This window comes from Panthera onca, chromosome B3 (genome assembly GCF_046562875.1).
Source record: "Panthera onca isolate mPanOnc1 chromosome B3, mPanOnc1 haplotype 2, whole genome shotgun sequence".
NCBI classification, from domain to species: domain Eukaryota; kingdom Metazoa; phylum Chordata; class Mammalia; order Carnivora; family Felidae; genus Panthera; species Panthera onca.
In genome coordinates, this window is record NC_138344.1 from 141,128,132 (window position 1) to 141,151,420 (window position 23,289).

Here is a 23,289-nt window from a genome sequence, read left to right on the forward strand (position 1 = left end):
CGCACTAGTCTGCTCTCAGCCCCCAGCAGGTCCTCAAAATGACCCTTTAAGCCTTCCTACCAGAGCAGATCTCAGCTGAGACTCTGGATTTGCCGGTCTCTCCAGATTTGGGGGTGGCACTCAGCCCTGAGTCCTGAGACCTCAGCTCTCCGAGGGGTCTGAGAAAAGTGGATTCTCAGTTCAGCTTTTTTCTTATGGGCAGGACAGGAGCCACAACTTTCCGGCTCTTTCATGCGTCAGAGCAGAAACAGAGGCTTGGATTCTCAAGCACCTGCTGTCCATGAGAGGCTGGGCGAGCCCTCCGCTAACTTGGGGACAGCATTCCCTCATGGGTATAAGGGGACCCATAAGCCCTGCGGGCGACACAGGGCAGAAGCAGGGGCAGGGGCTGCAGGATGGAGAGCAGGATGCCCAGAGTGCAGAGGGGGGAGGCCCAGCAGTCCCCGGCTGTAGGGGAATATGCTAGCCGCGGAGGGGAGAGAGGGAAGAAGCCTGGGGTGAGGAAGAGGGTGCACTGTGGAGGCGGCCCATCCACCCTCCCCAACCCAGGCCCGGGTTTCACTTCTCCTGTGAGTCCCGGGCAGCAGGGACCGCCCTTTACCCCATTTTTAAGTGATTCCGTGGGAATTCCCAGCCACTGGCTCCATCATGTCCCTCCCTGGCCCAGTCGGAGGCAGGACTGGAACCCCGGAGTCCCTGCACCTCCCGGGCTAAACAGCGCCCGGGGAGGAAGCTGCGGCCCCGGCGGAAACGGGAAGCCCAGTCGGCACCTGGGGCCCCAAGTCGCGAGGCCACCGCCATTGTATTGAGAAAGGATCCCGGGGGTGGGGGGGGGGGGGTGGGGGGGGCGCTGCTGGAACAGCGGGAACAGAGGCGGTGCCGAGTGCCGAGTTGCGCGCCGCGCCCCTCCTCCTTCAGCCCCGCCGGGGCGTCCCCGACCAGGGGTGGCCTCCCTGCGGGGCTGGGCCCCAACCTCGAGGCCCTGCGGGGTGAGCCCGTCCCTGCCCCGCGGCCACGGGCTCCCCGGGAGGGTGCGGCCCGCGGGAGGCGAGCGCTCAGGGCGCGGCCGGCGGCTCCCGGGGCCGGGGTGTCCGCCCCCCGCCGCCGCCTCCCCCTCCTCCTCCTCCCCCTCCTCCTCCTCCTCCTCCTCCTCCTCCTCCTCCTCCTCCTCCGGGCCGGGGCGGAGCGGGCCGGCGGCGGCATGGCGGGCGGGCGGGCCGGGCCCGGGGCGCTGCTGGCGCTGCTGGCGCTGCGGGCGCTCGGGGCGGCGGCGCACCCCCAGTGCCTGGACTTCAGGCCGCCCTTCCGGCCGCCTCAGCCGCTGCGCTTCTGCGCGCAGTACTCGGCCTTCGGCTGCTGCGCCCCCGAGCAGGACGCGGCGCTGGCCCGCCGCTTCGGAGCCCTGGCGGCGCGCGTGGACGCCGCCGAGTGGGCCGCGTGCGCCGGCTACGCGCTCGACCTGCTGTGCCAGGTGAGCGGGCGCGCGTCGGGGCCTCGGCGGCCGGGCGGGAGAGCGGCGGGGGCGGCCCCGCCGGGCGGCGATCGGGAGTGGGCGGCAGGCGTTGGACCCCCGAGTCCGCACCAAACCCCCCCCCCCCCCCGGCGGAGTCTTCGGCGCGGGGAGACGGGCTTTGCCATTCATTAGCTTCGTGACTCGGGCCTTCCCTGGGCCTCCCTTTCCCCTCGTGAAGCAAGGCGGGCGGACACAGCGGTGTCATCACTCCCTTGGGAGTTTGCGGGCCCCTCTGCCCTGGGACCCCCTGGAGTCAGCGTGGAGGAGCCCCGCTCTTGTCGGGGCACCGGGATGGGAAGCCTTTGTCCCGCCAGTGCTTCCCGCGCTGCCCCGGGGGAGGTGGGCGCGGCCCGGACCCGCAGGGAGCGTGGTCCACGCGCGGGACTTGGGTTTGCGGAAGGGGTTGGGGGACACCGCTCCCAGTGAGAGCCCCTCCCCCGCCCTGAGGACACGGTCTCAGAGCCCCGCCCCCTTCCTGGACCAGACGTGCCCGGTGAGGCTCAGACCCCGGGGTGAGCCGGCCTGCGATGCTTGTGGCACTTCAGGCCCCCACCTAGGTTCCTGGTGTGCGCTCTCTCTGGGGGCGCCCCCACGTGGCAGAGGGTCTCTCGTCCTTTCAGACCACCTGAGGGACATCCCTTCGGTGTAACCTCTCTGTCCTCATCTCCCCTCTGGGGGCAGAGCCCCTACTTCTGCGGGCTCAGGATTGCACAGGATTGTGCCTTAGCTGCTCCTGCATGGGTCTAATTTCTGAGAGGCTGACCAGAACCCCTGGGGAAATGGAGTCAAGGCCAGGAAGCCCTGAGGCTGGCCCCAACCACCATCCAGGCAGCCAGAAGCCTGGGGGAGGAAGGGTCCTGCAGGCCCGCCTAGCTGACCCCCTTCAGACAGCCAGGGGAGGGGCAGGAGAGCTGGCTTGGAGTCAGACTTACTGGGTTGATCCTGGCCCTGCCACTCCTGGCTCTGTGACCCTGGACAGGTCACCACTGCACCATTGCATCATCTTTAAAATAGGGGCAATCTTAGCCGTCCCTCAGAGTAGGCACACAGACAAGAGGGCACATACTCAGGGCTCAGTGGATGATTCTGGCTGGATTTCTCCAGCGCCTCTTTGGCCCCCACTGGCTTCCCAGCTCTAGGTAAGGACCGAGTGGGGCCCAGAGGCCCATTCGGGGGAAGCCCAGAGAGGCAGAGACTTGCCTAGTGGTCACACAGCTCAGTTATGGCCACGGTGGGCACTTGGACCACACTCAGCGCCGGTGTGAGTGGGCCATCTGGGTCAGAAATGAGAGGGCCTGGGAGGGGATGAGGAAAGGGGCCCTGGGGAGGAGGGGGACACCCGCCGTTGGTGGTCTCTGCTCAGTCCCTGTGCTGTGCTTCTCAGGGGAGCCAGAATGGTCTGGTCAAGCATCTGCCTCCCCCACCAGCGTGGGGGCTCTTTGGAAGCAGGCCCTCCCCTCCCCTCATAGTTGGGCTCGTGCATTCACTGCACATTTGTTTATTGAGCACCTACTATGTGCCAGGCTCAGCAGGGCAAGTAAGGTAGGCGGGTCCTAGGAGGAGGAAGGGAACAGTCAGCCCTGCTATCCCTCCCTGGCAAGAGGCTCCCCTCTTCCCCTGGGAATCTTCCCAGCATGGCTTGGCCTTGAGCAACCAGTGGTAGACCGGCCTCTAGCACTTTACCCCAGGCGTCTCTGAGAGTGACCTCATGTCTGGAGTGAACTTGGAGAGGGGAGCGGAGGTTGGCTCACGGTTTCTCTGGCAGGGCCTCAAGGGAGGGCAGGAGAGTGCTGGATGGAGGACCATCCTGTCTGCGAGCCAAGGCCATGTCTGGATCCAGCACCCCCTGATTTCCACCCTGGGGAGGTGGCCAAGGTGACTTATTTACAAGTTTCAGTCAATGACAGCATTCAGACATTCACATCTGCCTTAGGGAGACATACTCCAGACAGGAGAGAGACCATGAAAACATGCTCGCTCCCACAGCCCCCTCCAGAACCTGCCCCCATCTGGTGCCCACAGCCCCTCCAGGTGCCCAGGATGGCTCCTCAGCTGGAGGGTGATCGTCCCTTCTGGGCCTTAAGACTCTTTCCTAGGACTCTGCCCTCATCCAACTGACGCCTGTGTCATCAAGAGGAGAAATGACAGCTTGTGACATGTGACATCCTCAGGTTCCTCGTGTCCTTATGACAAACTTCTGTGTAACTGAGACTGCCTCTCTGTGTAACCTGAAGTCATCAAAGCCTGGTTTCTGGTGGAAATCTACATGGGACACACTCTGCAGGTGCATGTACAGGACAGGTATTTCCCCAGAGCCTGTTAGGGGCTGGCCCTGTCTGGGTGCCCGGGCCCAGAGGCAGTTGGCAAGTCATAGGCCCAGGCTCGAGTCCCCTTGTTCAAATCAGAAGACAGACGCACGGATACTTACCAGAATGCACAAAAGGCTTCTCCAGGGTGACTGGACACTATGGGGGATAGGGAGAAAGGCCACACTTTTCCCTGTAAAAGTCAGGGAAGGCTTCCTGGAAGAGGAAACATTGAATTGCATCTTGATAGTTCATACCATTTGAGCATGTGTTTATTGAACAATGCATGCATGATGTCTCATTTATTCCCGCCGACAACTGTGAGACTGGAATTCCTTTCCCCTTTTACAGATGAAGACACGGGCACAGAGAGGCTAAGGAACTTGCCCCAGGTCACACAAGGAATGGTAGATCCAGTCTCTAGTATGCTCTGGCTCCAAAGCCCTTCTCTTACTGACTTTGTCATACTGCCTGTTTTCTTGAAGCCCCACTGTGTGCTGGGCCCTCGGGCCCCTTCCCTGGAAGGTCCCATAGCCTGTGGGGTAGGTGGACATACAAAGAGAGCATAAAGTCCCGACCAGGCAGGCCAGCTGAGGCATCTCTGACAACCGGGAGGTGACAGACGACTCCCGTGGAGAGCTCAGCCCACAAGCTACAAAGTTACATTTTGGCGATGCTGTGTGGAGGGCCGTGGGAGGGTCCACAGGGGGCCAGGGTGGGGGAGTCAGGGCCCTGGGAGGACAGAGGAGCCAGAGAAGACTTTTCAGTTGGGTCTGGAGTCACGAAGACGACTTTGCCAGATGAGGAAATGGGAAAGGAAGGAATACCCTACCTAGAGAACACTGTGTACACAGACCCAGCCTTCGTAAGCAGTAGGTAGCAGACATAAGGAACCCTTGGGACTCAGGACCATGAGTCGTGAGCCTCAGCAGCCGCACAGGGCGACTTCGGGGCAGCAAGGTGGGCGGGCCGTCTGCTCCTGTGCTGAATGGCGCAGGCAGCTGAACAGTGTGACGCCCGATGGGCTTTGCTTGGGTTTTCTGCTGCCCCTTCCACTGACCCCGGGAGGCCAGTTGCTGGTTGTCCCTGTGGACAGCAACCACTACACCCTCCTGTCATGTCCTGCTTGTGGATTCCTCAGGTCTGAGCACCAGGTTTGCTCTGTAAGAGTATGTAGGCCACGAGGAAGGGCTTGCCAGGCTCCGTGTCCATGCATGGACGCTGAAGTTCCAGCCTGGCTCCCCGGAGGCCCCCCAGTGCTCCCTCTCTAGCTCTGGGCTGGGCTTTGGTGAGCAGAGGGCACCCAGACCGGCTTCCAGAAGTCCGTTCCGCTCCTCATTGTATCCCTGGAGCTGAGGACGGTGCCTGGCACGCAGTCAGTGTCCCGTAAACGCTTGCTGAATGAAACAGTGCTGACTAATCTGGAAAGAGCCCCGCTGTGGGCATCAGGAGGGCTGGGTCTGAGCCATGGCGTGACCACTTCTTGGCACGTAGCCTTCTTTGAGCCTCAGTTCGTCACCTACATGCTAGAAGTCACAGTGACCCTACCTCGCAAAAATTAAATGAGGCGTGTGTGCAGACAGACCCTCCCTGGCCCACCCACGGCTGCCCGCTGGAGTCACAGGAGGCTCCAGGGCAACCGTGTGAGAGACGATCTCACAGGCGCGCGGAGGCCTGGGCCTGGCTGTCTCGCACACTCGTCGGCTGAGTGGGACGTGGGCAACCCTGTGAGGCCTGGGACAGCGACTGACCAGAGACTTCCAAGCATACGTGGCCAAGTGGCCCTTAGCCTCACAGTAGCAGTAGAGGTGCCGGGAGGACAAGGCCGTGGTGTGACCATGATGGTTCCAAGGGAGGGAGGAGCCCCTGGCCCAGAGCCTGAACACACATCCATGAGGGCGGTTTGCCACCTGTCGGAGCCCCGCCTGGCCCTGCCGGTGAGGAGGGGAGCGTCCGGCCGCGGGAGGAGCACCCCCCAAGGCCTCTAGGGACCCAGAGCCGAGTCGGTCCAGACCTTGGCCCGCTGAGCCCATGGTGGGACCGGGGGCAGAGGGTGCCAGGCACAGACATAAATAATTACCTCTGCTCAGGTCAGGGGCTCTGACTGAAGGAGGTTCTTTTTGTTTTCTTTCAAGTTTATTTATTTATTTTGAGAGAGAGAGAGAGAGAGAGAGAGAGAGAGAGAGAGAGAGAATCCCAAGCAGACTCCACGCTGTCAGCACAGAGCCCGCTGTGGGGCTCGAACCCACAAACCGAGAGATCACGACCTGAGCCAAGATCAAGAGTTGCATGGGCGCCTGGGTGGCTTAGTCGGTTAAGCATCCAACTTCAGCTCAGGCCATGATCCCACGGTTCACGAGTTCAAGCCCCGCATCGGGGTCTCTGCTGTCAGCCCAGAGCCCGCTTCAGATCCTCTGTCTCCCTCTCTCTCTGCCCCTCCTCTCTCTCCCACCCCAAATAAATAAACATTAAAAAAAACCAAAAAACTGAGTCGCTTAATTGAGCCACCCAGGCGTCCCTCAAGGGAGCTTTTCATACACCCTGTGGAGCTGAGGCCTCTGCTCTGGGTGGGGGCGGGGTACACTTAACTAGGCTTTGGGGGCTGGGAGTTAGGCGCCCTAAATGAGTTAGGCTCATTTCCAGTGAGCCCGGAAATGCACCAGCTTCTAGGTCGAATCCAGCCTGTGACCTTGGTTAGGGGCTTCCTTCTCAGCCTCTTCTTTCCCATCTGTACAATGGGACTAAGAACATACTCCTGGCACAGTCAGTTGCGTTGAGCGATGGCCCTGGCCCACAATCTGCCCAAATGCCCAGAGCTGTTGTTGTTCGTGCTATTTCTCCGACGGCCGTGGCTGTTATTTAAGGATGAATCGATTGCTGCTTTTGAGGGAAGGGCATGCCTGCAAAGGGAACCGTGTGTGCTGAGGCTCAGAGGTGAAAATGGCAGAGAGTGTCGGGAAACTGAAGGGGGGCAGGAGGCGGGAGCTGACGGCAGAGCTGTGGGCAGAGCTGGATCCCGAGTGCTGGTACCTCTGCGTTGGCTCTCAGGCTGGGGTCGGGGTGTGAAGGGGAGGGATCCTCTCAGCTCTCAGGGGGTGGGTGCTGGAGGCCTGAAGCTGGGGAGGGGTCTGCTGGGGTTTGTCACCTCTGCCTGGGTTCCCGGAAGGCAGAGCCTGGGGCAAAGCTTGCGGGTTATTTCCTTCTTGGGGTGGGAGGACCCGGAAGCACGAGTGTTGGGGGCAAAGGGAGGGCTGAGCCGAGGGTTGCTGCGCGATGCCTGAACTGGTTCCAAGAAGCCATCCAAACTGCGAATTGGGACTGTCTGCCGGGCGAGGAGGAGGGCAGAACGCTTCACCCATCAGCTTCCCGTCCCCAGGGCTCACAGTCCTGCCCCAGGAGGGCCTGACTACCCTGCATTCCAGATCGTGCCCATGTGGGCCCTGAATGGGGTCCCCGGTGTCTCATCAGCGGGGGAGCCCTCGGCAGGAGGCCAGGGAAGCCAAGGGCGGCCAATCCATCTGTCCCCAGAGGAACACTACACTGGCAGCCCGGTGGCAGAGGACCGTCCAGGACCCTGCCCAAGGTGCCTGAGCAGTGGAGGGAGAGGGGTCCGGGGCCAGGGGGATGCGTGGGCATGGGTATTGCCAATTTGTACATGTGCCAGCCTCCACAGTGCTGGGGAGAGTGGGGTCGGCCAGAGACCAAACCCAGACCCCTCCATGCTGCCCGAATCCTACTGAATGACACCGAGGCTGTGCCTCAGTCTCCCCCTCTGTAACACTCTCCCCTTCGTGGGCCCTTGTGAAGATGAAGCCAGTAATGGAGGTAGGAGCACCCATTCACGGTTAAGTACTGGTCAGGTGAGTTAGCTTCCAGCACATTCCCTACGCATTCACTCGGGGCTTACTATGTGCTAGGCACTGTCTTAGGTTCCGGGACACACAGTGACCAAAACAGTCAAAATTCCTGTCCTTGTAGGGACGCCTGGGTGTCTCAGTGCATTAAGCGCCCGGCTTCGGCTCAGGTCACGATCTCGCGGTTCGTGAGTTCGAGCCCCGTATTGGGCTGTGTGCTGACAACGTGGAGCCTGAGCCTGCTTCGGATTCTGTGTCTTCCTCCCTCTCTGCCCCTCCCCTGCTCACACTCTGTCTCTTTCTCTCACTCAAAAATAAATAAACATTAAAGATTCCTGTCCTTGTAGAATTTACCTTCCAAGGAGGACAGACAGTAAGCATGCAAACACATTCATTTTTATCGTGATACCAGATGATGGTAAGGTTTGTGATTTAGGGTGTTTTTAGTTTTTGTTTTTTTTTTTAAGTTTATTTATTTTGAGAGAGAGAAAGCATGTGTGGGGGAGGAAAAGGGGGAGACGGAGTGAGAGAGAATCCCAAACAGGCTCCACGCTGTCAATGCAGAGCCCCACACAGGGCTGGAACTCAGGAACTGCGAGATCATGACCTGAGCTGAGGTCTGAAGGTTAACCGACTAAGCCACCCAGGTGCGCCTGGAGTGGGGGGTTGGTGTTTGTTTCAAGCAGAGTCAGAGGCCAGGAGGTGGAGGGCAGGGGTGGGGAGGGGTGTGTGTGGGGGTGGGGTGGGGGTGGGTGGCTGGGTGTGGTCAGGGCAGATCTCTCTGAGGATGTGTCCCTTGAGTGGGGATCTAAATAAAGGAAGGAGTAAGTCCCGCAGACACGGGGTGGAGACTTCATATGAAAAGAGGAAGTATAGAAAAGTGCCTCAGGGGCGCCTGGGTGACTCAGTCGGTTAAGCATCTGACTTTGGCTCAGATCATGATCTCCCAGTTTGTGGGTTAGAGCCCATGTCAGGCTCTGTGCTGACAGCTCAGAGCCTGGAGCCTGCTTCCCATTCTGTGTCTCCCTCTCTGCCCCTCCCCCACTTGTGTGTGTGTGTGTGTGTGTGTGTGCGCGCGCGCACACACACACACACACACACACACACACTCTCTCTCTCTCTCAAAATAAACATTAAAAAAAATTTTTTTTAAGTTTTTTTAATACATTAACAAAAGGGTGCCCCAGACCCTTTCTGGCACACAGTAGGTACTCAAGGGTTGCTGTTAGTGGTAGCAATATTGCGGTCATTTGGTCTAACCGAAGCATTAAGGCAAGGGGAAGAGAAGGTGAGGAGCTAGGAGGCCCAGGGTTGCCGCTACCTAGTTGAGATCACCGTGTTGCCAGACAGATGGGGGCCCCATTTTACAGATCAGCGGCCTGAGGCCCTAGGAGGCGGGAGAGGTCACGCGCATCCTCACCGCCCCTGTCCCCGCAGGAATGCTCACCCTACGCCGCCCACCTGTACGACGCCGAGGACCCGTCCACGCCGCTGCGCACGGTGCCGGGGCTCTGCGAGGACTACTGTCTGGACATGTGGCAGACGTGCCGGGGCCTCTTCCGCCACCTGTCGCCCGACCGGGAGCTCTGGGCCCTGGAGGGCAACCGCGCCAAGTTCTGCCGCTACCTGTCGCTGGACGACACGGACTACTGCTTCCCGCGCCTGCTGGTCAACGAGAACCTCAACTCGAACCTGGGCCGCGTGGTGGCCGACGCCAAGGGCTGCCTGCAGCTGTGCCTGGAGGAGGTGGCTAACGGGCTGCGCAACCCCGTGGCCATGGTGCACGCGCGGGACGGCAGCCACCGCTTCTTCGTGGCCGAGCAGGTGGGGCTGGTGTGGGCCTACCTGCCCGACCGCTCGCGGCTGGAGAAGCCCTTCCTGAACGTCAGCCGGGCGGTGCTCACCTCGCCCTGGGAGGGCGACGAGCGGGGCTTTCTGGGCATCGCCTTGCACCCCGGCTTCCGGCACAACGGCAAGCTCTACGTCTACTACTCGGTGGGGGTCGGCTTCGACGAGTGGATCCGCATCAGCGAGTTCAGGGTCTCCGCGGACGACATGAACACCGTGGACCACAACTCTGAGAGGTGGTTGCCCTGGGGGCCCTGGTGGGGTGGGGTGGGGTGGGGTGGGGTGAGGGCGGGGCTGAAATCCGGCCGCCAGGCCCCGCAGGTCGGCGACGGTGCCACCGGACCAATCCACGGTGTGCACCTGCCCTAGCTGCTAAAACCTCTGTCACAGCCAGGGAGGGGGCCGAGCCCCATGTCCTGGGCTCAGGGGAAGGACAGTCGCAGAACAGCATCACAGGATCACGTCCAGACTCCTGGATCAGCCACTGCGGGTGGTTCATTCCATCTGATTCTCCTAAAGCCCAGGGAGAGTCCGAGTAGTCTCCCCATCCTGAAGGTGAGGAAGGGGAGGCTTGGACAGGTAAAATGACCTGCTAGGCCACACAGCTGGCCTCGAATCCCCGTGTGTCTGTCTCCCGAGCCCCACCTTCCACTTCTCCTCCCCTGGACCCTCTGCTCCCTCCGCCTCCCCCAGCAGGTTTCTCTGCACCTTTCAACATGAGCCTCCTTTCTGTGTATTATCTGTGCCCCCCCCCCCCACCCCGTGTTCAAAACCGCTTTGACCCGGCGTAGCATGAAGGACATATGCATCAGTCTGGGTCCAACAGGAAAATAAACCTGGTACCAGCTAATTCAGCAGGCAAGATTTGATGCTGGGAGTTAGCTACTGAGGCAATAAAAATGAAAGAGCAGCCCAGGGGAGAAGGAAGGCAACTCTGAGTTTACCAGCTGGAGGAGGCTGCCTCTACCTCTTTCAAGGACAAACTGAGAGAGTTGGGCCACTCAGTGGAAGCTGGAACCACAGTGGGCCTGGGCAGGGGGAGTTGTGGCCAGAGAGGAGGTACAGCTACTGCCAAGACATTGGCTGAGCAGAGAGAGAGAGAGAGAGAGAGAGAGGGAGAAAGAGAGATGGGGAGAAATACCCTGGCTTCTCCCTTCCTCCCGCCCTCCAATCTCCTGCAAGTGCCTTCCATTGGCTGACCCTAGCTGGAGGCCAGCCAGCAAAGGAGCATGGGAAATGTAGTTTGCAGGGTCAGAGTCTCTGAAGCAGAAAACAGGTAGGGGCAGAACCAGGACTGATCTGAGGCAAATAATGGCACATCATGTACTTAATAAAACTGGAAAATCTTGACATTGAAAGTATAAAAAGGAGAATGAATCAAATATGCTGGCTCATGTGAGGGCTAATGTAGGTCTTGTCAGGCTGCGTTAATTTTGACTATGAGCATCCTGGCAGCCGGAGCAAAAGGAGAAAACGTAATTCTCATTATCTTACATGAGGCTGTGCAACCAGTTCTCCAAGAGATACCAGGTTGATCACACGGCTCTTGGAGCAGAGAGACAGAGGGACTGAATGGATGTGCTTCACTGGTGACTTCTAGAAAGTGACTCTTGATAAAAACTGAAGGTGGGACACAAAAAACACAGATGAACGTACTTCGGAGTGAGTGTTCAATGAGGGTCCTCTGGGGACCTATCAAGTACCAGGCTAGAACTTGACTCAGGGAGGGACCAGGACCGAGTGGTCGTCCTTGCCCGAGTCAGCTGTCAGTCTCCATTCCCAGGGCTGGGATCCCAGCGGGAGGTGGAGGCCTGATGGTCTGAGCTGTCCTTTCCTGGAAGGACTTGGAGGTTGGGGCTCTGTTTTGCTCACCAGGTCACATGTGTTGGCCTCACGTGTGTTGGTTTCAGTGGAAGGTCTTGGTTCTGGAGGCCTGAAGCCCTGGATTCAAGTTACCTGACCTTCTTGTGCCTTGGTTTTTCTTACCTGTATTAAAATAAGGGGTCACGAAGTCAGTGACCTGTCCCGGAAAACCTAAGCAAACAAGGCCTTGGCTACAAGGGAGGATCCGGAGGAGGAAAAGGGTGAGGATTAGTAGCTACAAGACGCCAGAGGAACAGAAGGGAAAAGTTCTTGGCTTTGCTAAGTTTGCTGCCTGGTACCAAGATATCTGGGTGGAAACCCAAGAGTCCGCACTCACGAGCCACTCTTCCTATCCCTGCACCTCCCACTTCTGGAGGCAGCACCAGCAGCCAGGGAAGCGTGGCTTCCCCCTGCCTCTTGGTTTCCACTCTCCATTGGCAGACCCCAACCAGAAGCCAGCTGGCTGGCCACGTAGTGGAGGGTTTTCTGCCATGGCAGTAAAGGAAGTTGCCGAGGGGCGAGTTTGTAGTTGAGCACAGCTCACATCAGCAACCCACCTCCTTGGAAGTTATGGTACATAGCAAATGAAGGGGGCGTGTAGAAGAAACCAGTTGTGCCGGTGACTGGGTCGCCAGGGTTGCATAATCGTAACTGGGGAGCTAGCGGTGGGGAGCGGTGAGGAGGCCTGAGTCCTAGTCCCAGCTCGGCTCCCTATGGGCTGTGTGACCTTGGGCCACTTGCTTAACCCCTCTGCGCCTCCAGTTCCCCACTAGCACAATGGAGTGAATCATCCTCGCCCAGACTCCTAGATAGATCCTTCTAAAAGTCACCTGCTGTAAAATGTATGAAAAGTCTTTTCAGCTGGGAAATGGCATCGAAGAGAGAAGAGATTTTATTGCTGTGATCTTCTTTTGTGTTTTTGCTGAGGTTGTTTTTATGTTTGTTTGGCGGGGGTGGCTTATCTCCTTTTAGGATAATCCTGGAGATCGAAGAACCAGCCTCCAACCACAACGGGGGCCAGCTGCTATTTGGGGACGACGGGTACCTCTACATCTTTACTGGTGACGGCGGGATGGCCGGAGACCCCTTTGGCAAATTCGGAAATGCCCAAAACAAGTACGTTCTGCTTTGGGCTGGCTGGTGGGTTGGTTTACATACTCTCCTGGAGGAGGGGGGTTACTTCCTCGGCCACACAGTGCAGGGCAGTAGAAAGGGCTTTGGGCCCCAGTTCAGTCTGCAGCTGGGGACTCCTGTCAAGTCGCTTCCACTCCCCAGTTAGAGGGGATAATAATAATCTCCAGGGGAGGCTTGGCATGAGGAGTAAAGGCAATCCTGTGTCTTGAGGACCAGGCACAGAACCCACTTGTCCCAGGTGCCTGATAAGTGACATCAGAGAGCCTCTGGGAAGATGGGCTTTTATTGGAAGGCAGCCCAGCCCTGCTTGAACTAGAGGAAGGAAAGAGGTCCTTCCAGAACCAAATGGGGAGTGTGAGCTGGCTGGAGCAGGAGGGCAGGAGGGCCCCTGCCCCACGGGTCACCCACATACGGCCTGGAAACCGAGGCATAGTCTTGCTGTTAGGTATCTACTTCTTGGGTTGAGCGGATGGCCTGCCATTATTCCACTCACACACACACACACACACACACACACACACACACACAGTGTAGACGAGGATATCTAGGGCAGCCTCCTCCATTCTCTTAGCTAAACTGACAAAATCTTCTTTAGCCCAGAAAGTAAAAATAGCGAGGGTGATGTTGATTACAGTAATTAAACGTTCATGATTTGTCACTTGCGCTCTCATACGTGACGGTGTAGGAATCACTGAAGCTTTCTCATGTTTGGGATGTGTTTAGAGATGTAGTTGGGAAAATAGAAATTAAGGATTTGTGGATAATTGGACAGAACTTAAAACATTATTTTGCAGCGACGAGTTTGGCCCCCTTCTGTAGTGAAGCCGGCTGCACAGTGTGTGGGCTCAGGAGTGTGATCCGTGGCTTGGTGCTGAGCAGGCTGGAGCGTGTGGAGGGGGGACACCTTGGGGCAAAACCTAAAAGACCGCAATCGGGGATTAAGGGTGGGGCATCTTTGGGTGGGGTTGAAGAAGACCTCATCTTTGAGGTAGGGGTGGTGGGTGTGGAGGGGGGGGGGGTGGTGGTGAACTGAACGGGCCCTCAGGCCTGCCTGGTTCTCTGACATGACATGCGGTGGTGCTGCCCACCCGTGATGGCCCGGGGTGTGGGACAGAGAAAGAAAGAGCACCAGCCTCCTATTTCCTGCTGAGATCTGCTGAGGTTTCTCTCCCCTTCCCTGAGCCCTGACCTGTTCTCTTGTGTGATGCTCCTGACTTTGATTGCTGGGTGTTGAAAGAAAACTGTAAATACGAGTCCTTTTTAGGAGTATTTTCACGCCCCCCCACCCCCACAGCCACGTAGGGAGGCAGGAAAGCCACGTAGGGAGGCTGGTTTCTTCCTGAGCTTTGCTGGCTGCCTCGGGCACCACCGTGAGGGCACAGCTCGCCACTCAAGACGGGATGCCTGTTTAGTGCAGACCCATCGGTCTTCCCCTCCCACTTGAGGTTCCCGGGCTCCAGGCCTGACAGCAGTCCTGAGGGGCAGAGGCGGAAAGGGGAGGGCATGAACAACTTCCGCACACACTCTGGGCCACCTGGCTCCCCTTCCCTGAGCCCTGACCTGTTCTCTTGTGTGATGCTCCTGACTTCGATTGCTGGGTGTTGAAAGAAAACTGTAAATACGAGTCCTTTTTAGGAGTATTTTCACGCCCCCCCACCCCCACAGCCACGTAGGGAGGCAGGAAAGAGGGAGCGTCTAACCTTACAGTGAGGAGACAGGCGTGGGAAAGTTGGAAAGCGCGTGGTGGCAAAGAGCTTGGGCTTCTGTGCTCCCGCGCTGCCTGGGCTGGATCCCAGCTGTCCCTTTACTAGCGGTGTGGCAAGTGGGCACGTTATGCGGCCTTTCTGAGCTCAGCTGCCGCGTCTGTAAAAGGGCATCACGGAACTGCTCTCCTCGAGCTGAGGCGTTAGAGGGTATGTTTGTATATGCGACGCTTCCCACGCAGCCTGGCCCGTAAGAAGGTGCCAGATAAATGCTGGAGCAGTGAGCGAGGTTACCCAGCTGGTAAGCAGCTAAGGAGGGCTTGAACCAGGGCCCTGGCCCTCCCCCACGGCCACGTTCCAGGCTGGCCTTGACCTGGCCCCAGCACCCGCCGCCGGGGGCGCCCGAGAGCCCCGGCGCCGGGCGACCCCGAGCCGCGCCTCCTCCCGCCCGGCCCGCAGGTCGGCGCTGCTGGGCAAGGTGCTGCGCATCGACGTGGACCGCAACGAGCGCGGCCCGCTCTACCGCATCCCGCGCGACAACCCGTTCGTGGACGACCCCGCCGCGCGGCCCGAGGTCTACGCGCTGGGCGTGCGCAACATGTGGCGCTGCTCGTTCGACCGCGGCGACCCGGCCACCGGCGCGGGCCGCGGGCGCCTCTTCTGCGGAGACGTGGGCCAGAACAAGTTCGAGGAGGTGGACCTGGTGGAGCGCGGCCGCAACTACGGCTGGCGCGCCCGCGAAGGTTACGAGTGCTACGACCGCAAGCTGTGCGCCAACGCCTCCCTCGGTGACCGCCATCCCGGACCCTCTCCGCGCCCCCCCTCCCCCGGGGCCCATCTCCCCGGATCTGCACCCCCAGCCCCCGCCATGGTCGTGCCCGCCGCCTCCCTTGTGCCCCTCCCGCCCCCACCCCGTGTCGCGTGGACACCACCCCGCGCGCCCCCGCGGACGCTGGTCCTGGATCCGTCCCCCACCCCAGGGGGTGTGCGCCAGTGCGCTCTCCCTGCCCGGCCGCGCCCTCCCCCGCCCCATCCTGGATCTCCCCTTCTTCTCCCTCGCCAGCGCTCCTGGGCTGTTTCTAGCTCTCCCGCCCCGTCCCCTTCCCGCACACCCATGCTCGACTCCCTGCTTTCCCGGAGCTGTAAGGGGCCCCAACTCTGGCCCTCCTGGTGACCTCCCATCCCCTTGCCCCTCCAGACTCAGCCCACCTACCAAACTTCATTGTGGGGGGGGGGGCTGGCCTCCAGGGAACCCACATGCTCACCCCCAGCTTCCGCCCCCCTGCAGATGATGTCCTGCCGATATTCGCCTACCCGCACAAACTGGGCAAATCGGTCACCGGAGGCTACGTGTACCGGGGCTGTGAGTACCCCAACCTGAACGGCCTTTACATTTTCGGCGATTTTATGAGTGGGTAAGTGGCCCATGGGCTCCTGTGCCCGAGCAGCCCCACTGCCCTGAGTGTCTCTGGCCGCTGCCCCCGCGTTTGTGTAAAAAAGCGAGGGTACAGTGGCAGGGGCATGTGAGTATGTGCAGGTACGTGCTCTCTACAGCTGCTGTCTGACGGGGACCTTCAAGGGCCAGGCAAGCAGGTCTCTTCCTCTGGGAGGAAGTCTGGAGTTACAGCTCAGGAGACACCCTAACCCGCCCCCTTTTCTCCTGGTTTCTTCCTGAGCTTTGCTGGCTGCCTCGGGCACCACCGTGAGGGCACAGCTCGCCACTCAAGACGGGATGCCTGTTTAGTGCAGACCCATCGGTCTTCCCCTCCCACTTGAGGTTCCCGGGCTCCAGGCCTGACAGCAGTCCTGAGGGGCAGAGGCGGAAGGGGGAGGGCATGAACAACTTCTGCACACACTCTGGGCCACCTGGCTTCTGAAGAAACCAGGACCCTTCGCTGTACTAACTGACCGGGGCTCCAGGGGGCATTGGCCCAGAAGAGGCCAGAGAGGTCATTCTGCTGGAGTGGGGAGGATGGGGCTCCAGCCAGGGTCTGACCATGGGGCCCCTGGAGTCTTGTTGCCCAGTCCTCATGCTCTTTGCCAGCGGCATCTCACTCACTAAGACCCTAAAGGGTGTGTGTGTGTGTGTGTGTGTGTGTGTGTGTGTGCGTGCGCGCGCATGGGGTGAGGGTTGGGATATATCAGATTTTGGAGCGAGAAAAGTGAGCATACCTCCTAAGCCTGCTGTGGGTCAGACTCTTTCCCAAGGAGAGCCCATGACCGCCTCATCCTCCCCTTGTCCAGAGGAGGAAACTGAGGACCACAGGGCCTCAAGCAAGACATACACCTGGCACAAAGCTTAAAAGTGCTGCTGGGGAGGGGGATGCCTGGCTCAGTTGGAGGGACAGGAAGCTCTTGATCTTGGGGGCGTGAGTTTGAGCCCCACATCGGGTGTAGAGGTTGCTTTCAAAAATAAACGGGGGTGCCTGGGTGGCTCAGTCGGTTAAGTGTTCAACTCTTGGTTTCGACTCAGGTCGTGAGTTTGAGCCCCAAGTCGGGCTCCATGCTGACAGTACAGAGCCTGCTTGGGATTCCCCCCCCCCCCACCCCTCCCCAACTCATGCATGCACGCTCCCTCTCTCAAAATAAATAACCTTAAACATTTAACTAAATAAGTAAAAAAAATTTTTTAAATAATTAGTTGCTTTAATTTTATCTTATTTTTAAGTAATCTCTACCCCCAACGTGGGGCTCAAACTCACGACCTCAAGATCAAGAGTGACATACTCTACAGACTGAGCCAGCCGGGTGCCACCCCAAGCAAAGCTTTTTTTTAGAGATTACTTAAGAATCATGTCTTTTTTTCAATGAAAATTTATTTATTTTAATTTTTTTTAAATGTTTATTTATTTGAGAGAGAGAGAGAGACAGAGCGTGAGCAGGGGAGTGGTAGAGAGAGAGAGAGACACACACACACACCCACAGAATCCAAAGCAGGCTCTAGCCTCCAAGCTGTCAGCACAGAGCCCGACATGGCCTTGAACTCACCAATGGCCAGATCATGACCTGAGCCGAAGTCGGACATTTAACCGACTGAGCCACCCAGGAGCCCCTTATTTATTTTTCAGAGAGAGAGAGAGAGAGAGAGAGAGTGCGTGCATGCACGAGTTGGGGTGGGGCAGAGGGAGAGACAGAGGGAGAGGGAGAATCCTGGGCAGGCTCCACACTCAGTGCTGAGCCTGACACAGGGCTCGATCCCACAACCCTGGGATCGTGACTGACCTGAGCCAAAATCAAGGGTTGGACACTGTATTAATTGAGCCACCCAGGCATCCCAAGAATAAAATCTTAAAAAAAAAAAAAGTGCAGCTGAGGTGGCTTGGGTCTGATCCTGGCCCGCCTGCCTATTAGCTGTGTGACCTTAGGCCAGTGACTTCACCTCTCGGTGCTTCCGTTTCCTCATCTGTAAAATGGACACGAGAATAGTAGTTGCTTCCTAGGGTTTGGGGACCGAATCAGTTAATACGCACACAGCACTTAGAATCTAGCATCCACTCACTATTTGGTGGCTCTTACTTCTTCCCACCCTGGCCTCTCCACCTGAGGGCAGCTAAACAGGGTTCCCCAGGAGTAGAAATAAAGAAATAAGGAAGCCTGAGGCTGGCCAGAGAATTGTCACCTCTTGCAGGCTGCTGACCCGAGGCTGGTTTGTGTCAGCCCCCCACCCAGACCCTGACCTGGGCCTTTGGATGCTGGATCCTCTCCAAGCTCCGCCCCCTCCTTAGGATCCGCTTCTGCCACTCAGCTTTCCCATGAAGCCTCTGTTTCTCTGTCTGAGTCTCCTTTCTCCCGTCTGCTGTCCCCCAAGAGTGTCCAAGTCTCTTGGAATGTGTGTGTGACCACACACATTCCACTAATTTTGCCAGCCTTTCCCAAGCCCTTCTGCTGAATCAGGGGGAGGGCAACAGAGCTGAAATTCCCTTGCGCCCCAGTCAGGGAGACAGGCCCACGCCGGGTCCACTTGAGTGCAGCCTCAGACAGCCTGTGTGCAGTGCTGGGGGAGCCCGGCGCAGGGGCAGTCAGGAGGGCTTCCCGGAGGAGGGCATGTCCAAGCAGGGCCTGGTGATGGACGGGGGGAGAAGGGAGTAAGGGGCAAGATCAGCATATTCTGAAGATGCCCAAGCATCTCCAAAGTGGAGGCGGCTCCAGAGTATGTACAAACTTCCGGCCACCAGGCATGGAGGATTCCGAGGCTCTTGACCACAGGTCAGTGGGTGGGGCTAAACTGAGGGGGGCAGGGGACAGGTTTGTCTCCTCCCCCGGCCCTTTCCTGGTGCATAGTACGTGCCCAGTGAAGAATGCGGCGGGGCCCGCTTTATGAGATCCTAACTGCTAGACCACCAAGGAGCATGGAGGGCCAGCCTTATGGGTGTGCAGCCTGTGCCGATGCACAGACCTCACGCTCGGAAGGGCCCACACTTGACCGCACAGTGGTCAAGTTCTGCTCTCACTGTATTGAGATACTTGGTAGTTTTTGAACAAGGGGTCCTGTATGCTGATTTTACACCGGATCCCGCAAATGACGTATGGTCCCTGTTGCGTGAATAGTACGAGTGGATGGAGGGATTGTGGGTTGGGTTCCCCTGGGCAGCACGCCAGCCAGCACCCCGCGGCTCCTCCTTCTTTGCAGGCGTCTGATGTCCCTCCGAGAGAACGTGGAGACGGGCCAGTGGCGCTACAGCGAGATCTGCATGGGTCGAGGCCAGACCTGTGCGTTCCCAGGCCTCATTAACAACTACCACCCTCATATCATCTCCTTTGCAGAGGATGAAGCTGGTGAGCGCTCCTGAGGCCCTGAGGCCTCTCTGTCCAGGCCACAGGCCCCGGACTGATCCCCCGCACCCCCACCCCATGGGTCCTCTGGGCCTGGGATTCCAGGGACGGGGTCTCGGGCCTGAAATCCCCTTCAGGCTGGGGAGCGAGTGTGCAGTGGCCTGAGACCTTGCTGGGACATCAGTCCCCACCAGCCCGAGCTTCTTTCTCCCCATCCGGAAGATGGGAACAGTGTCCCTGATCCCGCTTCTCCCTGCAAGGCCGCTTCTAGGCTGCAGATAATGATGTGGAGTGAGCAGACCGGGAAAGGGTTTATGATGGTGGAAATGCAGGCTGGTTGGGGGGGGGGGGGGGGACTGTGTTCCAGACCTCTACCACCCTGGGTTCGTGAAGACCCAAGAAATCTGGCCTGTAAAATTAAGCCACATAGTCCTCAGAAGGTGGGTAGACACCGCCCTCTTGAACACCCTTTGTGGACACTCTTGTTAGTGGGTTTCCATTCAGGCTCTTGTATTTTCAATGCAAGGAACAGGGAGGGAGGGGAGAGGATGAGGGGCCATGGAGGCTGGATCCTGCTCCAGCCTCCTGCCTTTGTCCTTGGCCCCGATTGTCCCTGGACAAAAGCCGAGGGGCCCCCAGTGGGGCCTGGGGGATGCTTGGCAGGGTTGCTAGGCAACGCCCACCCAGGGACCTTTGGAGGGGTATCCCCTGCAGGGCCTAGGGCCCAGAGCCCCCAGGCCTAAGTCTGGGAAACCTTTGTTGGATGACACCCGTCACAGTCTAAATTTTCAAAAGGGCAGCCCCAGCCCCCACCGCCCTCCCAAACCCACTGGGCCTTGAAAGCCTTTTCTTTCGGCCAGTAGGGGGTTAATGTGTTTTGGAAGGAGGGGCGCCCTCTCCACCCCCCCCCCCACCCCCCCACCAGGAGCAGGACTTGGAAGGTGCAGTTCCCAAGGGGCCCTTGTTCAGCCCTCTGAGTGACACCAAGTAATGGAGAGCCAGGAGGAGGCTCCTCTAAACCACACGGCCCAGGGCCAGCACACTGGTGAGCTCAGGAGGGCGACCCCTGGAAGGCACAGAGCCCTGGGGTCCAACACAGACAGTCCTCCCCCAGCCCCGGGCTCAGGCTCCTACCTCTCCAGTTGTTCTCCTGACATTTGTAAATTGGCCACAAGGACCTCTGCTGGCCTGGGGTTCTCCGGGACAGTCCACGCAGCAGAGAGAAGAGGGCAGTGTGGCCCTGGGTAGGGCGCCGGGGGGGGGGGTGCTGTGGCTCCCAGCAGACCAGGCTGACAAGCCAAGGAGTGCGCCTGGTCCAAGCCCATCACCTTACAGAGGTGAGGGTGGGGGGACTGTACCCAGCCTGGCCCCCAGAGGCCTCCCAGGGCCTTGAGCTCGAGCTTGGTCAGCCAAAGGAAGACTGACCGTGGAAAAGAGCATTCCAGAAGGAGGCAGTGGCATGTGCAGGGAGACCCGAGTCACTCCCAGGGCCTGGAGTGTAGGTGTGAGGGCTGCACGGCCAGGGAGGAGACAGGGGCTCCCAGGGGCCACTCTTCAGAAAGAGGCCCAGAGAGGGAAGTCACAGCCCAAGGCTGCACAGCAAATCCATGCCTATGACATGGGTTCTCTCCAGCAGGGGCTGTCCTCCTGGGGTACGGTTGCATCATCACCTTGGGGACCTATTTACCACCCCAACCCCACCAAAGCAGGGCTGGTACTCCTGGAGGGGGGGGTCAGAGGCCATTGAGCACTCAGCATCCTGCCCTCCCCAGCCCCAGGCTCCCCACCACAGCTGGGTCTACCCCAGTTACACAAGTTGCCCCCCCCCCCCCGCAAGCGTCTTCCCCTTTGTGGAATTCCCTGAGTTTCTTGGGCCTTGATTCTCAGACCCCACCCCCATGCAGCCCTCCTTGACTGCATCTGTCCCCACAAATATGCCTTCCTCTGAGTTCTCACCTCTCTGTCCAACTTAGTGGTTCCTTGGGGGACCACCCCCATCCTTGGGAGAACTCTTCACCGTACTCTTCCAATGACAGAAGTATTAGCATGGCCGAACTGTCACACTGAATCACCACGTGGGCTGTGTCTGGGCCTCCCAGCACCCATGTGTCCTACCGTGATGAAGGAGGACTTGGGGGCAGCAGACATTCCTGAGTTCCAGGCCTGGCGTAACCACTCACCAGCTGTGTGGCTTTGGACAAGCCGCTTAACCTCTCTGAGCCTCTCGTTTTCTCATCTGTAAGGTGGGAACGATGAAGCCTATTTCCTGGGCGTTGGTGCCTCTGGCAGCAAGAACCAGGGGGCGGGATGAGGGTGAGGAGAGAAAGAACTCACATTTGCTCAGAGTATCTAGGTGCTCATAACTCTCAGGGGCCCCGAGAGGTCGAGGAAACTGAGGCTCCAAGCGGGGCTGTCCCCGAGCTATAGGCGCGCACATGGGGCTCAGCGCAGGGGCCCCGCCCCCCGCTTCAAGCGTGGACTCTTCTGCCCCTGCCACCTGCCTGGGAGATGCCTGCTGGTCAGTGGAGAGAGACTCTAGTCTCCAGGACTTGGCAGGACCCGGATCCTGAGGATGACAATAATAGCAACAGTGACAATAGCTAATATCGATTGAGCATTTAGTCGGTGCTCTTTGAAGCCTTATTATAGCCCTAGGATCCCCTATATCCCATGTTGGGGATAAGGAAGCCGGGGCTCAAAGGGCCACATGTGCCAAAGGTAAGCAGTAAGCAGTTGGCTGGGGAGCTGGGCTGTGGCCCCTCCCTTGTGCCCAGAGGTGTGTGGTGCTGTGCACGAAGCCAGGCGGGGAGCTGGGTCCCCAGGGAGGAGGCAAGACGGTGGGTCGGTCCCCGCAGAGCGGCCCGCAGCCCCGGAGACTGCTGTAGACTGCTCTCTTTCCCAGCCTCTGGTTCCTGCAGACCTGGAAGGCCCCTGGCACGGCTCTCTGGGGTTGGGGTCCGTGTCAGAGCCTGAGAGGAGCCGGGGGGCGGGGGTGGGGCCGGTTGGGACCGTATCCCAGGCCGTGTTGTCACTCCTTGCCCGGTTTCTCGCCCAAGGGGAGCTGTACTTCATGTCAACGGGCGTGCCGAGCGCCGCAGCGGCCCGTGGGGTTGTCTACAAAGTGATCGACCCTTCCAGGTAAGCCCCGCCCGCGGCACTGCCTGGGCTCCTGCTGTCTGCCAGGGGTCCTCGCCTCCATTGCCTTCTTTTCCTCTCTGCCACCCCCTGGGGGGGGGGTGGGTATCACTCATAGCCCCATTTTTCAGAAGGGAACACTGAGACCCAGGGAAGGGAAGTGACTGGCCAAGCCCATAGTGCTGGTGAGGGGCAGACCCAGGCCTCAAAACTGGATATGCCACCTCGAATCCAGCTCTGCTCACGCCCCGACCCTGCACTTTCTCCTCTCTGACATGCCCCTCACTCCTCGGCCAGCCCACCCCCCGCGCCACCCGACAGGCCCCCAGCCCCTGACTTCCCTCTGAGATACCCTGATGCCCGCCAGTCCCCACCGCAAGGCTGCCCTCCCACCTTCCCTTGGGGAAACCAAGCCACTGGCCACTGTGTGGAACATGCTGGAGCTTTCAGAACACCTCCCTGACTCTCCCCCTGCCCGTCTCCATCTGTTTTGCTTCTGCATGGAAAGACACTGATTTGGTGCCGGGCGGTGTTCTGACTCCTTCCCCGTGAAGCTCACTGACTTCTCAGCTGCTTAGCTTGCAGGGATAGAAATCACGTAAAGTCGAGTGCCCCGGGTCCAGCCAGAGCCGGAGCTGGGGTTGGGACGAGGCAGCTGGCTCTGGAGCCCTGCCCTGACCCCTCCACTGCACAGCCCCACCCCTCGCCTCAGGCCTCACTGCCTCCAAGGATCCTTTCCCTCCAGGCTTGGTCCGGGGCTCCCCTAGGCTCTCGCCACTCAGACCCCTAATCTGTACTCTCCTCCTGACCCTGGAGTCTCCAGGGCTAAGACTGTCGTCTTCACTATTTCAAAGTCGGCGCTGGCCCTGGGCCTGGCCTGCAGCATAGAGCGGAGACTCAGGCACGCCTGATGAATGATGGTGATCTTTCTTCAGCCCCTTCTCCGCCCTTAGAGTTTTGCTTCTCAGTCAGCCTCCATTCTGCCCCTGGGCCAGCTGCCCCCGACTGTGCCCGGCTGGTGCTCACCCCCCAGCACACAGCCTCAGGTGCTCTTGAAGCATCCGGTCACGTGTGGCAGACCCCGGCACAGACAGTCACCCTGACCTTTGAAACACGCTGGTTTTGGAAAAATCCTGAAAAACATCATCGCACTTTAAAAA

At 59.1% G+C, this 23,289-nt stretch overlaps 1 protein-coding gene across 3 annotated transcripts in view; it reads left to right on the plus strand.

Moving 5' to 3' along the window:
• The first annotated feature begins 715 nt into the window (after positions 1–715).
• HHIPL1 (HHIP like 1) overlaps positions 716–23,289 on the plus strand; it is a 31,108-nt gene continuing 8,534 nt past the window's right edge. Inside the window, exons 1-8 of one of the 3 annotated variants that reach the window (XM_078447864.2) lie at positions 1,386–1,471; positions 3,279–3,388; positions 9,111–9,757; positions 12,357–12,500; positions 14,681–15,009; positions 15,510–15,636; positions 18,852–18,997; positions 22,051–22,132. In XM_078447864.2, the coding sequence (XP_078303990.1) occupies positions 3,308–3,388; positions 9,111–9,757; positions 12,357–12,500; positions 14,681–15,009; positions 15,510–15,636; positions 18,852–18,997; positions 22,051–22,132 (1,556 nt within the window). In that variant the 5' untranslated portion in view covers positions 1,386–1,471; positions 3,279–3,307. Of the gene's footprint in view, positions 1,472–3,278; positions 3,389–9,110; positions 9,758–12,356; positions 12,501–14,680; positions 15,010–15,509; positions 15,637–18,851; positions 18,998–22,050; positions 22,133–23,289 lie in introns of all 3 variants that reach the window. The other 2 variants (XM_078447865.2, XM_078447863.2) reach the window with 2 other exon arrangements.